This window comes from Cryphonectria parasitica (genome assembly GCF_011745365.1).
Source record: "Cryphonectria parasitica EP155 unplaced genomic scaffold M406scaffold_1, whole genome shotgun sequence".
Taxonomy (NCBI): Eukaryota; Fungi; Ascomycota; class Sordariomycetes; order Diaporthales; family Cryphonectriaceae; genus Cryphonectria; species Cryphonectria parasitica.
The window spans coordinates 5,701,938-5,717,533 of record NW_024468909.1 but is presented as its reverse complement, the minus strand read 5'-3'; the positions used below and the strand labels follow the sequence as shown (position 1 = coordinate 5,717,533).

General features: G+C 52.7%; 5 protein-coding genes and 1 non-coding gene across 6 annotated transcripts; 4 read left to right on the top strand and 2 right to left on the bottom strand.

Moving 5' to 3' along the window:
* Window positions 1–1,497: 1,497 nt before the first annotated feature.
* Window positions 1,498–1,836, bottom strand: M406DRAFT_234204 (uncharacterized protein; the record flags this gene model as incomplete). The annotated part of the gene is made up of 1 exon (XM_040915974.1): window positions 1,498–1,836. A coding segment is annotated over one exon (339 nt), but the record flags the coding sequence as incomplete, so codon positions are not given.
* Window positions 1,837–2,331: 495 nt separating this feature from the next.
* M406DRAFT_67292 (uncharacterized protein) lies at window positions 2,332–3,276 on the top strand (the record flags this gene model as incomplete). Its single annotated transcript, XM_040925059.1, has 1 exon — window positions 2,332–3,276. The coding sequence occupies one exon, from the start codon at window positions 2,332–2,334 to the stop codon at window positions 3,274–3,276; it is 945 nt and encodes a 314-aa protein (XP_040781896.1).
* Window positions 3,277–4,028: 752 nt separating this feature from the next.
* M406DRAFT_t16 lies at window positions 4,029–4,100 on the bottom strand. The gene has a single exon. It is a non-coding gene; the product is annotated as a tRNA-Met (tRNA).
* Window positions 4,101–5,906: 1,806 nt separating this feature from the next.
* M406DRAFT_344401 (glutathione S-transferase) lies at window positions 5,907–7,434 on the top strand. Its single transcript, XM_040921972.1, has 8 exons — window positions 5,907–5,965; window positions 6,028–6,095; window positions 6,151–6,186; window positions 6,248–6,283; window positions 6,353–6,505; window positions 6,577–6,697; window positions 6,789–6,893; window positions 6,971–7,434. The coding sequence occupies exons 1-8, from the start codon at window positions 5,938–5,940 to the stop codon at window positions 7,180–7,182; spliced, it is 759 nt and encodes a 252-aa protein (XP_040781895.1). The 5' UTR covers window positions 5,907–5,937; the 3' UTR covers window positions 7,183–7,434.
* A 566-nt stretch (window positions 7,435–8,000) lies between these two features.
* Window positions 8,001–10,107, top strand: M406DRAFT_326345 (uncharacterized protein; the record flags this gene model as incomplete). The annotated part of the gene is made up of 7 exons (XM_040920074.1): window positions 8,001–8,169; window positions 8,235–8,445; window positions 8,521–8,738; window positions 8,918–9,141; window positions 9,207–9,384; window positions 9,431–9,521; window positions 9,591–10,107. 7 exons carry the CDS (start codon window positions 8,001–8,003, stop codon window positions 10,105–10,107), a joined length of 1,608 nt encoding a protein of 535 aa, XP_040781894.1.
* An 803-nt stretch (window positions 10,108–10,910) lies between these two features.
* On the top strand, window positions 10,911–15,400 carry M406DRAFT_285744 (uncharacterized protein). The gene is made up of 5 exons (XM_040918638.1): window positions 10,911–11,570; window positions 11,741–11,976; window positions 12,028–12,951; window positions 13,015–14,376; window positions 14,473–15,400. Exons 1-5 carry the CDS (start codon window positions 11,295–11,297, stop codon window positions 14,636–14,638), a joined length of 2,964 nt encoding a protein of 987 aa, XP_040781893.1. The 5' UTR covers window positions 10,911–11,294; the 3' UTR covers window positions 14,639–15,400.
* Window positions 15,401–15,596: the final 196 nt, after the last annotated feature.

Sequence of the window (15,596 nt, the reverse complement as noted above, 5' to 3'; positions counted from 1 at the left end):
CTCAACAGGCAGCGTCGTCAGGCAGCCTTCACATGCCAAGAAGGAGACCACGCGGTCCACGACCTCAGCATCCCTCTGTGCCCTCTAGCAGAGAAAACTTGCAGAGATCCTCCGCGGCTCGACAGCAGCGGCCTGGAGCGGCTGAATTCGCAACGTCGGGAACAGACCAGGACACCATCTCGCGGCAGTACAACGATATAGAGCGGACCCTGCAGGATGTCATACCCAGGCCCGAGACTACGCGAGGGCATATGGTGCTCATCGAGGAGCCAGGTCTAATCGATCTCATCAGCCGCGGTATTCTCAAGTGGGATGGCTCACCACCCATTGCGGGGGAATGCTCAGTACAGGGTTGCGGTAATGGTTTATCCATGTCCTTGTCCTCCTCCTCGTCTCTCTACCATGGCAACGACAACATGCGCATCTGCAACAACTCGCACAAGAAGAAGACCGCCGAGCTGCGACAGTCGCATGATTCGGTGCAGAGGGGCAAGAGCCAACGGGTCCAGATCATTGGTGGTCGGGGGCTCTTGGCGGAGCTCTCCAGGGACAGCGGGTACTACACGGCGTCCTCTGGGCCGCAGTCGGCGGAGCCGCGGGACTCCTCGTCCTCCTGCTCAGGCGGCGTAAGACAGGATGCGTGGGAGATGGATGTGCTCTACAAGCGTCCGAGATTCCCTTTCCTGGGGGAAAGAAGCTCTTGTACCTCTTGGGCGGAATCACTGCGGAGCCACTTGGATGCGCCAGGCGACCGAGTCCATGAGAGGAGACTCCGTCGGCGGAGTTCGGCGCCGGGCTTGCGCGATCATCTCAGGAGCTCGTGGGATGATGTCCTCGACGGCCATGATGATACGAGCCGCCATTCATGGTTGGATGAGACGCAGGCTAGGAGGATCTGAGTCAGGGCCGGAAAGATGGCAGAAGCCATAGTGATGGGCCAGGAGGAGCATGAGCGATCGAAGATGAGGCGGGCAGTATTCTTGCCTTTCTTGAGTCGCCTTGGAAAAGTTGTTTATGTGTCTGAAGAGGCTGGTGTTTTGTTCTTTTCAGGGCGGCTTTCAGTACTGATCAGCTGGAGGCGCGCAGTTCGTGAAGCGGCCAAAGGCTGAATACTCTGCGTCAGACTGTAGCATGTAGAAAGCCTGCAGTCTCTCCGAGAAAGCAAAAGATGTTTATGATTCCGTATGGTATCAGATCCCCCAAACGCCTGTTCATGAACAATTTCGATGCCGATTTGATTTTTTTCCCACCTTTCTTCTTCGCTTCTCCCCCTTTCAGATCATCTCACAAGATCTCGTCCTCGTCTTGCGGCGGCGGTGCTGGCGCTGGCACGGAGACGCCTACGCTATTCGCGTCCACAGCAGTGGCCGGCTCTCCAGCCTCCTGCATCGCAACATCCATCTCATCAACCTTGTTGTCGTCCTCGTCCTCGTCCTCGCCGCCATCATCCGCCAATCCAGCAAACTTATTCACGCCTGCTGCTGCCGCCGCCGCCGCCTCCTTCTCCTTCGCCGAAGCGTTAATTTCGTCCCACGTCTTCTTGCGCCCGTCAATGTTTCGTGCCGAATCCTTACTCCTGGAGACCTTGACCGCTGTCCTGTCCAGGATCTCCTCAGCGCGCTCGAGGCCGCGCTCGTGACGCCTTCTCGCGCGAGAGCTCAGGACGGCCTTGCGCCCGCGCTTGGCCTTCTTGTTCACGCCGGCGTTCTGGTAGAGGCCCAGCACGGAGGGGCGCTGGTTAAGGGACTCAGAGGGTGGCTGGACGTCCTTGAGGGACTTGTCCGTGTTGATGGAGGGGGAAGTAGCGCGGCGGGCGGCGCGAGAGTGGAGGGAGGGGGCTGTTTGTTAGGTTCATGAGACTCGAGGTTAGTGATGAAATTTGTGAGTTGGAGGAGGGAAGATGGGGGATCATGGGATGGGAAAGGGGGTAAGATGATTCTTAAAAGGAGATGCTCACCTTTGCCGCCCTTCTTGGTGTTTGTTTTTGCCATTTCGTCAGTTTGTATGGGTTTGTATTGTTTTGGGATGGTTTGATAGGAACAGCAAGAATTACTATGAGAAGAGCAGCGATGGAAATCTTGCTTGTCATTGCTATCGCGATAAGAAATTTTAGTGGGGCACGGGCTCTGGTCTCCTCCTGGAGCACCACTGAGAAACCCCCAACAAGCGCAGCGCTGAACAAAGAGGGATGGGTTCTACCCTTGTTCTCACTTTACCCTTTCCTTTGGGCTGATTGATGAAACGAATGCATTGAAGTTATGTTATCATTTCATCTCTCTTTACTCTAATTGAAAATACATGTATAGATATGTGTATCTGACGTCTAAAACAATGTCTACTTCCCCTAGCTGCTCCTCAGTTGCAGGACAACCAGAGCTCGGCTTTGCCCCTGCTCAGGGTGTGGACTGGGACCAGTACCTCGCCTACCGCCCCACCTACCCAGAGTCGTTCTTCTCTCTCATCCACAACTATCACGGCCGCAAATCCGAGGCCGCCTGGACCACAGCCCACGACGTCGGCGCCGGCTGTGGAGTCGTCTCTAGCAGGCTGGCCTCTCGTTTCGAGCACGTCATCGTCTCAGACCCAAACGACGGGTACACCGCCCTCGCCAGGAGGCTTCTTCTCGCCGAGAACTCTCCTCTGCCAGAGCGGAACTTCACCTTCCTCCAGGAGCGCGCCGAGCAGAGCAGCGTGGAAGACGGGGCGGCCGATCTCATTTCCGCGTGCCAGATGATGCATTTTGTGGACACGGGCGAGGCGGTGCGGGAATTTGGCAGGCAGATCAGGTCGGGCGGCACCCTCGTGGTGAGCTTCTACGCCGTCCCGCGCATCCTAGGGAACGAGCCCGCCGAGCGGGCGTGGGAGGCCATCTGGCGCGAGTTCGCGAGGAGAGCGACGGGCCCTCTCTTTGATCGTGCGTATAGGCTCTCCAATGCGGCCTATGAGCCTCTTGCACTGCCGGAAGGTGAGTGGAGGGATGTCAAGAGGGTGTATATGAATTCCCCTGGGAGCACGCGCCAGTGGATGCTGAGTGGCGATGACCGCATCGGTGAGGACAGAGTTGGAGAGGGAGAGGAGAGAGTGTGGATTGAGCATGATGACAGCTGGGCTGCTTTTCATGACATTGCGTGGCTTCGGGCTCACCTCGCGACACTGGTACCGCGCATTCCGGAATCTGAGCTGCAGCAGCTCTGGGATGAGCTCGAGTTGGCCCTCGACGGGCAGAAAGTCAGGCTCGAATTTCCGGTCGTGGTTATCCTGGCGACAAAAACTTAAAGGGACTAGACTCAGACACCCCCCCGAGTTAGATATTAAATCATTATCATCGTTTTGCCTTACTTACAAGTATCTTTTACGGTCACAGAGCTCTCCCTCCCTCCCTCTCTCTCTCGCGCATGAGCCAAAGCTTCAAGTCCAGACCAATCACTTGCGATGTTAGAGATGGTCGGACAGGCCAGTATTATTGACGAGGGGCCGCATTTCAACTAATACGTTAGCATCAAGTATTCTTGACTTGAACATGGTAATATGTTGAACCTAGAAGTTTTAGCCTGTATCAATTTGAGAACAATCCTCTTCCCTCACGGTTTATGTTGTGTATTGTACATGCATTTATATATCTTACATGGTATAAGCAGACCCAGGATCGTTGGTTCCCGGGGTCCACAGGTGGGGCAAAACAGTGTAAGATGGTTGGGCCGAATCTATTGAAGTGACAAGGGTTGGCCAGGCTCCAAGCTATGGCATCTTGGGAATATATGTCAATGTGTATGACCCCCAGTCTATTGCACAGAGCTTCTAATTGAAAGACATTGTTGCAAGACTCCAGGTCTGTCCTGCTCAGTATTTCGGTGACATGCCTTCAATGGCCAGAGGCTGACTAACTGCCACTTCACAGAGGAACAATTCTGATCCTATCTAAATTCGAAGCAAGCAGACTGAAGGGGGGGGGCTGCCAAAACTGGGGTGCAAAACCTGAAGAAAGGAGCGTATGAGAAGAAAAAGCAAAAAGCAAAATGTAACACTTATAGCTACGATTGGTTTCGATCCAACGTCCTCCGGGTTATGAGCCCGGCGCTCTTCCCCTGAGCTACGTAGCTGCTGTTGTATGAAATATATGTAAGTTTTCTTTGACTCATATTCTCTCTCTCGGGACAGAATTTTCACTTTGTGTGTGCAGAGTGGATCCCCCAAATCATCAGAAGACTAATTACTGGAAACTTATCGCCACAATGCTCAGAAAAAAGGGTCTACTGGTGAAGTTGCACATGAAAGCAACTCCTTCTGCCAGTAAAAGACCTGTGCGTGTGTTGACACCCAGAGAGGGGGGGGGAGGTTGACAAAAATTATGTATCATCGGATCTTGCTTCGAATCCGCACCAGTTTCGGAGGATTACAAGTCAGTACGTTCTCAATACATGTAGGACCATGTGCAACGATACACAGGAAAACTGGGTTGCAAATAATGATCGCACCACGGAATCAATAATGCATTAGGCAAATAAGGAGATCTGGGCAATCCCGTTTATGAATAATAAGGATGTGCGGAAGGTCCAGCTGCGAACGACCAAGGAAATTTAAGAAGCCGAGCACCACAGAGTTAATGAAAGCGACAAGTATCATACGAGAATATTCTGCATCAAGAATATAAACGATCACGACCAATTCCGACGCATATTGTCAGCTGCTATCCCTTCAGAGACTCAGGTCAATTCGGACTCAGCTTCCCATAGGAGATCAGGATGTTTTTCTCGGACCGTATGGTACAACGTCTTCCAAAGTGTCAATGTTTGGAGAGCGACAGAACGGGTGAGTAACGGATTACGCAGGTATAATTCAGTGCCCTTAACTGTATATCAATTTTTTGTTACTTTCCTTGTTTTTGATCACTGTTGAAATTTGGCTCAGAAATGTCTACTGTGTGTCTGTAACCAAGCCTGGCAATGTCGCAATGATGCGGTGATGCATTAAGGACCAAAACCTGTCTCTGCAGACCCCTGAACTGCGACCAAGGCCCATACGCTCGGTACTGTACCAGCATGCTTTCGGCTGCTGCGCCCGAGTTTGTCCTTTAACCCACTCGTCGGCCCCTAAAACAGTGGGCTCTTTTCAGAGACAAACAGTTCCAGATCATGCTCAAAGCTCGATGTAAAGTTTTCCCTTTTGTTCCTTTTTTTCCCTCCTTCCTTTTCTTTTCTTTGCGTTTCGGGGGCAAGAGAATGAAGGGTACAAATCGGGCCTTTTCACTCAGGTTACAAATGTGCAAGGCCTTTTCTATAAGGGATGGTTCAACCTGTTCTTTTGCTACTCATGTAACCGCTGACTGGTCTATTGTTCTTGCTGGCGAATTGCTTCGCCGTGCAGATGTTACTTGCGTACGGCACATGCATTGATATGCCCTCCATGATCATGTCATCGGTGGCGGCTCACATGCATAGTGGAGAGCATTGCGCCTTAAATTTGACGATATAAACACAAGGAAGCGGGGACAAACTTTTATGAGGGGGCAGAGTTATTCACTGAGATTTCCGTCTTTGCTTTTGCCGGCGCATTGATGCACCGGGTACCGTGTCGAAAGAGGTAAATGAAAACGATGATACAATACGGTATACAGAGCTATTTCATTATTCAAATTGAGCCAACCTCTCATAATAATAAATTCAACTGTATTATATACTGTGGTTGTTGTGGGGTAGAAGGTGTAGCGATGCAATGGGTACTTGTCTATGATGTTGGAATGCACAGATGCATTTGAGATCCAATAAGTGGTGCGACAATCTTTGATTTCTAAGCCCACGGATTAGTAACCTGAAAGCCCCTCGACCTTGGGATGCACTTCTGTACTATAGTATAAGACACTACACGCACCTGGCAACTCGAGAGTCCTGACTCGAAACAATGACAGCAAGACTCAATAAAATTGCAACGCATCTCAAAATGGCCAGCCAATCTGATATTCATCTATGTCAGACCGCCCGTCACCCGTAATTTGGTTCATCCATACCTCAGCTGCTGATTTCTTTGCAGACACCTTCGGGACGCCAAACGGCATTAAGGTCTCTATCCTCCTTGAGGAGCTCGGGTTGTCCTACCAGGTCAGAACGTCCGTCGCATCACCAGCCTCAGTAACTTTCATTGACTCTGAAATAGACCACATCCATCGATATCACGAAGAATGTGCAGAAAGTCAGGCAGCTATTCCCTCGAATCCACCATACCGATGGCTCATTGACTAAATGATCATTAGGAGGACTGGTTTCTCGATATCAACCCCAATGGCAGGGTAAGAAAGACCTCGGATTCTAGCTGAGAGTGGTGCCGCCAGAAATACGGCTGAATACCGATGATTTAGATTCCGGCCTTGACCGACAAGTTCACAGATGGCTCCACCATCCGACTGTTCGAGTCGGGATCGATCATGCAGTATCTCGTAGACAAGTACGACACGGAGCACAAGGTGTCGTATCCTCGTGACACCAAAGAATACTATGAGGTGAACAACTGGGTAAGACTGACTGATCTTCTACTTCAACCTCTGGCAGTTTCCACTGGGGTGATGCTGACCAGCATCTGCAGCTGTTCTGGCAGATGGGAGGTCTAGGACCCATGCAAGGGCAATCCAACCACTTCACCCGATATGCACCTGAGAAGATCCCCTATGGAATTTCTCGTTACCAGAACGAGACCCGCCGTCTCTGTAAGCAATTTGCGCTGTTTGTTCTGCAGTGGACCTGTCTCGAATATGAACGTCTTTATTGGCTTCGCAGTAGAATTCTAACGCCGGGCAGATCGTGTCATGGACGTTGCGCTCGCCAAGTCCAAGTCCGGATTCCTCGTGGGTGACAGGGTGACGATTGCTGATATGAGCTGCTGGGGATGGGTTGCCTCGGCTAGTAAGTTATAAACCCACCCCCTACCCTGACTATTCTAATCGCAGCTCAATGTCGGAGCTAATAATTCCACTACACAGAGTGGGCTGGCGTGGACATCGATGAGTTTCCCAACCTGAAGGCCTGGCTGTACAAGCTGCTCGAGCGCCCTGCCTTCGAGAAGGGTCGTCACGTCCCAACACCGCACACGGCTTTTGAGAAAGCCAAGCTGAGCGAAGAGGAGTTGGATAGGCAGGCGGCCAGTGCCCGGAATTGGGTGCAGGCCGGCATGAAGGAGGATAGCAAGAAATGAGAGGCATCTAGCGACGGTACTGTTTCTTGAGGGTCGAGAGATTGCCAGAGCTGTAGTTCTCATGGTTATTGTGCGAGGCCTGTGAGTCACTGGCCATGCTAGTGCCAGGCAACCTCGACCTAGATAGCCTCAGCCAGCTGGCTGCTTTCCCCTTCGTCTTTCCTCCCTCTGCCTTCTTTCTGTAGCGCATCAATGCACTCATCTCCATAGTTGTAGTGCTCAAATATCACGAACCCGCCCCCTTCCCCCCAAACAAAGACATATGAGATCCAGCCAGAGACCAATCGACATCATGAGCACATAGAAGGGTCAAGATGAATTAATATCACGTATCCACTCCGGGTTACCACAAAGCCGAAAGTGATCACGCAATGTCCGTACCACTGAGCTTCCAAGTTGGAATCTTGACGACCTTGATATGCTACCAGGAGTTCAAACTTGGAAGTGTGCTGGGGACGGGCAGGATAAAGGGATACTGAAATATTATTTCAAAATCTCCAAATACATGGAATTATTTTGAACTGATAAGCTTGTGTATGAATGCTCATGGATTCTCTTTGGTTTGCAACAGCTCAAAATAGGGTGGGTGAGTGGAGGGTCTGCCAAGAGTCAGTACTGTTGTGGCACGTGTCTGCTAGAAGAGTACGCGGCCACCAGCCTGGGGTGGCTTAGTCATTCCCGGGGGCTGATCGCCTCCTTTGACCCAGCTGTTTCGATTGCTGGGGCTCGCCAAAAATCTCCAACCTTGCATCCTCAAACCACAACCTCACACCACTGTCCATCAACCACAGCTGCACAGCTCTGCAGGGCGCATCAAGATGTCGTGGAGAAATCAAGGGATCACTGGATCCAACAACATTCCCCTGGGGAAGTCTCGCAGATTTGGTGGCGATGGAGACTTCAAGGACGAGGATGACCACGTCAGGTCTGCGCCATCTGTGGATGGCCCTGATCGCGACCTGAAGCGCGGTCGCAGCCCTGAGCCCAGTGAGTATTGCAGCATACCACCACTTGACGCCGATAACTTTTGAATACTAAACAGCGCCATCTAGGAACCGATGCAGATGGTCCTCGCCGCCGCAAGAAGCGCAACAGATGGGGCGAAGCCTCCGAGAACAAGGCTGCCGGGCTCATGGGCCTTCCCACTGCGATTGTCGCAAACATGACCAGCGAGCAGCTTGAGGCGTACACGCTGCATCTCCGAATCGAGGAGATCAGCCAGAAACTCAAGATTGACGATGTTGTCCCTGCTGATGGCGACAGGTAAGCACTCGTTCCAACTACCTCGCCATAACCCCACTTGTCCAGACCATCACTGACAAGACCTCCCTCGAACAGATCGCCCTCGCCTGCTCCCATGTACGACAACCATGGTCGGCGTGTCAACACCCGAGAGTACCGATACCGAAAGCGCCTGGAGGACGAGCGACACAAATTGATAGAGAAGGCCATGAAGACCATTCCTAACTACCACCCACCCCAGGACTACAGACGACCCACCAAGACCCAGGAGAAGGTCTACGTGCCGGTCAATGACTATCCGGAGATTAACTTCAGTATGATTGCTAACCCTCTAACCTTTCTAACCATATCACAATCCCCCGCAGTTTGGCGAGTTCTCAGACCTCGCGCAATAGCAGCATTGTTCCGCAGGCTCGCGTCACTGATCGGACCGTGCTCCCAAATTCTGTTCTTCTGATGACGATACTAACACTTAGCTCTTCCCTGTTTTAAGTCGGCTTACTCATCGGTCCTCGTGGAAATACTCTGAAGAAAATGGAGACCGAATCGGGCGCAAAGATTGCCATCCGTGGCAAGGGCTCTGTCAAGGAGGGCAAGGGTCGCTCTGATGCAGCTCACGCTAGTAACCAGGAAGAGGATCTGCATTGCTTGATCATGGCCGACACCGAAGAAAAGGTCAACAAGGCCAAGAAGCTGATTCACAACGTGATCGAGACCGTGAGTGCCTCCCCTCCCCCTTTGATACTTCCAGTCGGATATCAACCGGCTGACGCTGTGAACAGGCTGCTTCCATCCCTGAAGGCCAGAACGAGTTGAAGCGTAACCAGCTTCGTGAGTTGGCTGCTCTCAACGGAACCCTTCGTGACGACGAGAATCAGGCATGCCAGAATTGCGGTCAGATCGGACACCGCAAGTACGACTGTCCCGAGAAGCAGAACTACACCGCCAGCATCATCTGTCGTGTGTGCGGTAATGCAGGCCACATGGCCCGTGACTGTCCTGACAGACAACGTGGCCAGAACTGGCGGAACGATGGACCTGGTGGTCGACCGCCGGCGGGACGCATCGGTGGGGGAGAGGCCGACGCTGATTACGAGGTATGTCTTCTCCAACGCGGAAGCCCAGATGGTCTGATATAAAATGATGAAGACTGACAATGTTCCCAGCAATTCATGGCAGAGCTTGGAGGCGGCACGGCGCCTGCACGCATCGAGGCCGGGCCTGGGTCGCACTCTAATGGAGATGCCAAGCCGTGGCAGCGAGGCCCCACAGGAGGTCCTGCCCCCTGGCGTAACCGCAACCAAGATCGCGATCACCATGATGGTGGTGACCGTGGCGACCGCGGTGATCGTGGTGATCGTGGCGACCGTGGTGACCGCGGTAGTGGGCCTAGCGGCGGTCCTGCACCCTGGGCTCGTGACCGCCGCGAGCGGAATCACGACAACCACGGTGGTGACAGCAGCTATTACGGTGGCCATCACAATAATCACCACAACAACAATAACAACAGCCAAGGTTATGGAGGCCCTGCTGCTCCTGGCGCGGCACCCTGGCATCAGGCTCCTGCGGCTCCCCCCGGTGCTCAGCCTTACGGGGGCTACCCGGGCGGATATCCAGGATTCTCGTCGATGGGTGCCCCTCCTGGGCTCGGAGCGCCCCCTGCGCCTCCTTCTGACAACCTGACTGCTCTGATCCAGCAGTTCTCTGGAGGTGCTTCGGCGCCCCCTCCTCCCCCGCCGCCCTCGGACAGCGCGCCTCCACCACCTCCTGGTGATCAGCCGCCACCACCTCCCCCTCCGGGTGCCTAATATGAGCGCGGCATTCTACTGCGATCAAATCTCAGAGAACTGACACAGGGCACCGGATTCTACGGACTTTGATATTTTTACTACTCACCCAGTTCGAGTCAACTTACCGACAGGAAGGACGATACGGGATCTCTCAGCGGAGCATAAACCAAGACGACAACGGCAGACTGACAGTTTGACGGCTGAGAGAACTTACTACTGACTGTAAGATAGGTAGCTTCTACTAATAGAGAATTAAAAAAAAAAAAAAAAAAAAAGGTCGACACGTTGATTTTTCTTGATATGGTTGCGGTCCGTCAAGGCAAATTGTGACTCGGATTTGTCCTGTTTAGACACTCCTATCCATATAGACAAAATGTTGCAAGGCCTTTGGAAACTGTCTTTTAATGCAGGTTACATGATTTTTTTGTTTTTATGTGAAGCAGATATGTATATTGCCAGAAGAACTCGGGCCCACTAAACTTGCTTCAGGCTCCTCACTAACACACCCTAGGCGTGCTAAGGTATGCGGGAGGCGCGGGGCAGCTTCAGGTTGAGGCGATGACGCCAGCCATCTCGTCATGTGTCGAGACTTCCACCGACCTTCGGGTCTGACAAGGCCAAGAAATGAGAAAGAAAAAAAATTAAATTGAACGAATGTTTCTTTTACACGCTTGTGCAATAGCACGTACGAACACTGATTATTCCTTGTGTTTCGACCAGCCAAACCATCCATCGACTCGCGATTTTCTCTTAACCCCTCCCGACCTCGCTTGTCGCACCTAGATCCCTGCATTTCAGGGCATCATCGTTATTCGGCACGCGAAGGCCCGCCTCGATACATCATCCAACCACCTAAATAAGTGCTGTCGACAATTTTGTGCACTGCCGCCCGCCCACGACGTCCTCATGTATCACTATCGCTGACACTGTGGAGGAACCTTGAATCGGCGTAGACCTGTGTCAGGTCTGTGATCGCTACTGGACTGGAGTCGGGCGCTGCTCCCTCCTTCACAACGCGTTGTGTGTGCAGCTCATTAAACATCCCCCCAACCCTCCCTGCAGGTCTCTCCATAGTCCAGGATGAATCCATTCGCTTTCAGACCTTTTCAGGTCACAATATTCACCACGATTGTGTATCTGGCCCTCCTCATATCTCTGGTCATCGTCAATGAAGCTGTCCCATCTCCACCCTCAAGCTCAACGCCCTACACGGGCATCAACCTCACCGAAGCCTGGCTTGATCTGTCCACTCTCACCCAGGGCTATCACCCTTACAACAGCCACAAGAATGATGAGGTGCGGACCTGGCTCTTACTGCGCATCCAGCAGATCCTCGAGGAGAATGAAGCCGATTGGGTGACTGAAACCACCGTTGGAAAATACCCGTAAGACCCCCCCCCCCCGCCTAGACGGATTGTTTTTTCTTTCTTTTTTCTTTCTCTTTTTCTGGAAACTTCATGCTGAGGCTGTATGCTAGGTCGAACTACTCATCTCTAAGCTTGCGATCACTGAGACCAGAGGAAGAGCAGCCTGGTCACGGTGTCACCGTCTTCAACGATCTCATGTCAAATGTGACCATGTCTTTCAGTGGTCAGCCCGGGTCACCAGTATCTAGTGTCGCCGCGTACTTTGAGGGGACCAATGTGCTTGTCTATATTCGTGGTACCGAGGACGAGGAGGGAGAGTGGTGGAAGAAGAGGAACAACCGCCAGAAGCTGCCAATCGGTGGTGGTGGCGTTCTGGTGAACGCACACTACGACTCGTGAGAAAGTCCTTCCACATTTCAATCTGAACTGCTCTGACAACCGGATAGGGTCTCAACTGGGTTCGGCGCGACTGACGATGGTGTTGGCGTCATCACTGTGCTTCAGCTCATCAAGTACTTCACGACTGCTGGGAACCAGCCGAAACACGGAATTGTAGCCTTGCTCAACAACGGCGAAGAAGATTTCCTCTATGGGGCTCGAGCTTTCGGCAACAGTCCGCTAATGCCTTTTGTCCACACATTCCTCAACCTTGAAGGCGCGGGTGCAGGCGGTCGCGCGATACTGTTCCGTAGTACCGACCAGCAAGTTATGAGCGCCTATTCCAAGGCTCCTCACCCCTTCAGCTCTGTCATAGCCTCCGACGCCTTTAGCTTGGGTGCCATCAAGAGCCAGACTGACTTTGTCGTCTTCCATGACATCTATGGGCAAAGGGGCCTCGACCTATCCTTTTTCCAACCCCGGGCCAGGTATCACACGCAAGACGATGATCGCAAGCACACAAGTCCCGCCAGCCTCTGGCACATGCTGTCGTCATCTGTCGTCACCATGCGTGATCTCACAAGCAGAACCTTTGTCGGCGACAGAGCAGATGGCGACACGACCAAGGTGCCCAATGGCAAAGGCAGCGGCGGCGTCTGGTTTGACCTCTTTGGGAGCAGTCTCGTCTTGTTCAACCTTAGAGGCATGTTCGCGTGGTCGCTGACACTGCTCATCGCAACGCCTCTTATCCTGATGCTGCTCACGTACCTGGCCCAAAAGAAGGGCAAATACTACTTCTTCTCGAGCAATGTCAGCATCTATGAGCACCCTGGCCCGAACCCGGGTGACTACGAGCGCGTCAGGACTGGTGGTCTGAAAGGGATCATCCGCTTCCCGCTTGCTCTTATCGTGTCTGGAGCGTTGGTCTTTGGCGGGGCATTTCTGCTGCGGAAGGTGAATCCATTTATTGTGCACAGCAGCAAGTATACAGTGTAAGTTGTGGCCCGGGCCCTTGTGTCCCCTGCCGTGTTACTTCCATGCTGACTTGGATGCAGCTGGGCAATGTCGATATCGCTGGCCTATTTTTCCTTCTGGTGCATCATGCGGGGCGCAGACGTTACGAGGCCGAGTGCTTTGCACCGAGGCTACGCCAACATCTGGCTCTTCACGATCGGATGGGCACTTCTGGTCGCAGTCACCGTCTTGGAGGACCGGTTTTCGATTGCCTCTGGATACTACGTCGTCTTCCTCCAATCGGCACTATTTTTGACCACTCTCATATCTGTCGCAGAACTGTTTGCCTTGCCTGACAAGAAGACCTGGGGTCAGGAGTACCGAGCCGACCACGAGGGGCAGGTTGAAGACGAGCACAATATTAGTGCGGACTCCATCATCGCTCCAAGCCCAGGTGAAGTGGACGGGCCCGACTCCGACGAAGCTGCGGATGACGAGGCAGAGAGGGAATCTGCGCCCAGTGCGACGACTCCTCTTCTCGGGAGACCTAGTCGTGGAGAGGGCGAGAGCCGGACGACATTTGCCACGAGATATAGACGCTCTATCTCCGCGCTGGCAGATGTGACGACAAATCAACGAGAATCTGGGAAGGACTCGGGTGCTTTTGGCGACGAGCAACCCTGGTCCAAGTCTCTCCCTACTTGGACATGGTTTCTCCAGTTCTTGATCCTGGGGCCCTTCCTGATCATCCTCGCGGCGCAGACCGGACTGATGCTGACAGACGCTACAAACCAGACCGCTGCTGACGGCTCAAACGCCCTGACCCCATATCTGTCTGTTTCGCTCTTCAGCATGCTGCTCATTCTGCCTCTGATGCCTTTCATGCATCGTATTACGCATCACATTCCCCTGCTTCTTCTCTGCGTCTTCATCTTAACGTTGCTATACAACCTCACCGCTGAGCCCTTCTCGTCAACAAACAGATACAAGGCTTTCTGGCAGCAGACGGTCAACCTGGACACGGGGATGTCCACTATCAAATTTGGCGGTATAGAGGAGCATCTGCGCCGCATCATCGCGGAACTCCCCTCTGCGGCAGGAAAGACAATTGAATGCCATGCTTCGACGACAAGAGTCGGCATAACTGATTGCGATTACGACGGAACGGATATCCCGCCTAATGTTGCCAACAATGTCGTGGATGGTATCCCACCACAGAAGGGCTATGGCGATCTGGTGTCTCTCCAACTGGCGCGAGGCGACGAGCCTGGCCACGCAAAGCTGACACTTGACGCGAAAAATACCAAGTCTTGCTACCTCAAATTCGCGAAGCCAATTAAGAGATTCACTGTTGCAGGTGGCCTCGACTGGGATGACCGGTTTGGCCGGATGCCGAACTCCGGGCTCAATCACATCCTGCTGTGGAGGCGGGACTGGGACAAGGTGTGGGAGGTTGATATCGAGTGGGATTCCGAAGCTTCCACTCTCATCTCGGCTGGGGATGAGAAGCAAGCCGGTGGGGTGAGCACAGCATCCCAAGTTGACGAGCTGAAGGTCAGAAGTGCGGAAGGCCTAGATGGGAATGTCACCTGCATTTGGAGCGACATCAATACGCCGGGCACGATTCCTGCCCTGGATGAGGCTATCAAGTTTGCACCTGCGTGGGCTGTCATCACCAAATTTGCGGCTGGTCTGGTCGAAGGTACTAAGACCTTCAAGGTCTAAGCAGCCACCACAACAGGCACGCCCTGCCGCTCGGTTCACGCAATCGGATGATGAGTTGACGAGTACATGTGTTGTGAATGACGGCAGTGCAGATGCTCCTATCCTACGATGTGATACAGGTTGTACAACACGAGTGAGCCCTGTGGTACCTGGTGTGCTATCTTCTGGCTTGAGACTGGGTTTTGCGTTTTGGTTGAGGGGTGCCCGGGGTGGAAGGGGGGGGGCCTCTGCAGTCATAGGGGGCACTTGTCTTTTTCTTTCTCCCCTACAACATCAGCTGACAAGTTGCATCATTAGTGTTGAATCGATTCATGGCTTTAATTTTCTGGTAGCGTTCTCGCTGGCTTGGCCACCAGGCTGAGGTCATTGCAGTGAAGCGCAACACCTGGTTGTACCCAATCTGTAGCCATCGACGTCGTACGGACAGACAAAGCGGCTAGCTGCCTCGCATTCTCCGTAAATGCGCAGTTTACAATGCTGTGTTAGTTACGATTCTCTTCTTGAAAAGTTTTGTTTCTGACCTGTTGTTCCACACACGGGCGGAGGCTGGTGACGTGTTATGAAGCAGAACGGAGGTCGTAATCCGGCCGTCCTAGCAGTCCTAGGTTTGTCTCAGGGGTTTGATTATATGTACAATTTGACGCGCTCGTCTCACTACGCCTCTTTCTTCTTTTTTGTCTCTTTTCTTTTCCTTTTCTTTTCTCGAATAAGGGGAACCAGCCTAGAGCTATGTTAATCGAACACGGAAAGCGTCTTCATCTGCCTTCCCATTGGGCGGATAATTGTGCCTCATGCTTGTTGAGACGTACAGAAGGATAACCTGCTAATGTGTGGCGTGTCTTGGTGAACCAGAAAGAAGAAGAAAAAGGAGGGGTGCGAAAAGAAAGAAAAAGAAAAAGTTAGTTCCCTGCCCCCCCCCCCCGGGAAATGCGCAAAACTGTCACCGTCACAATCGATT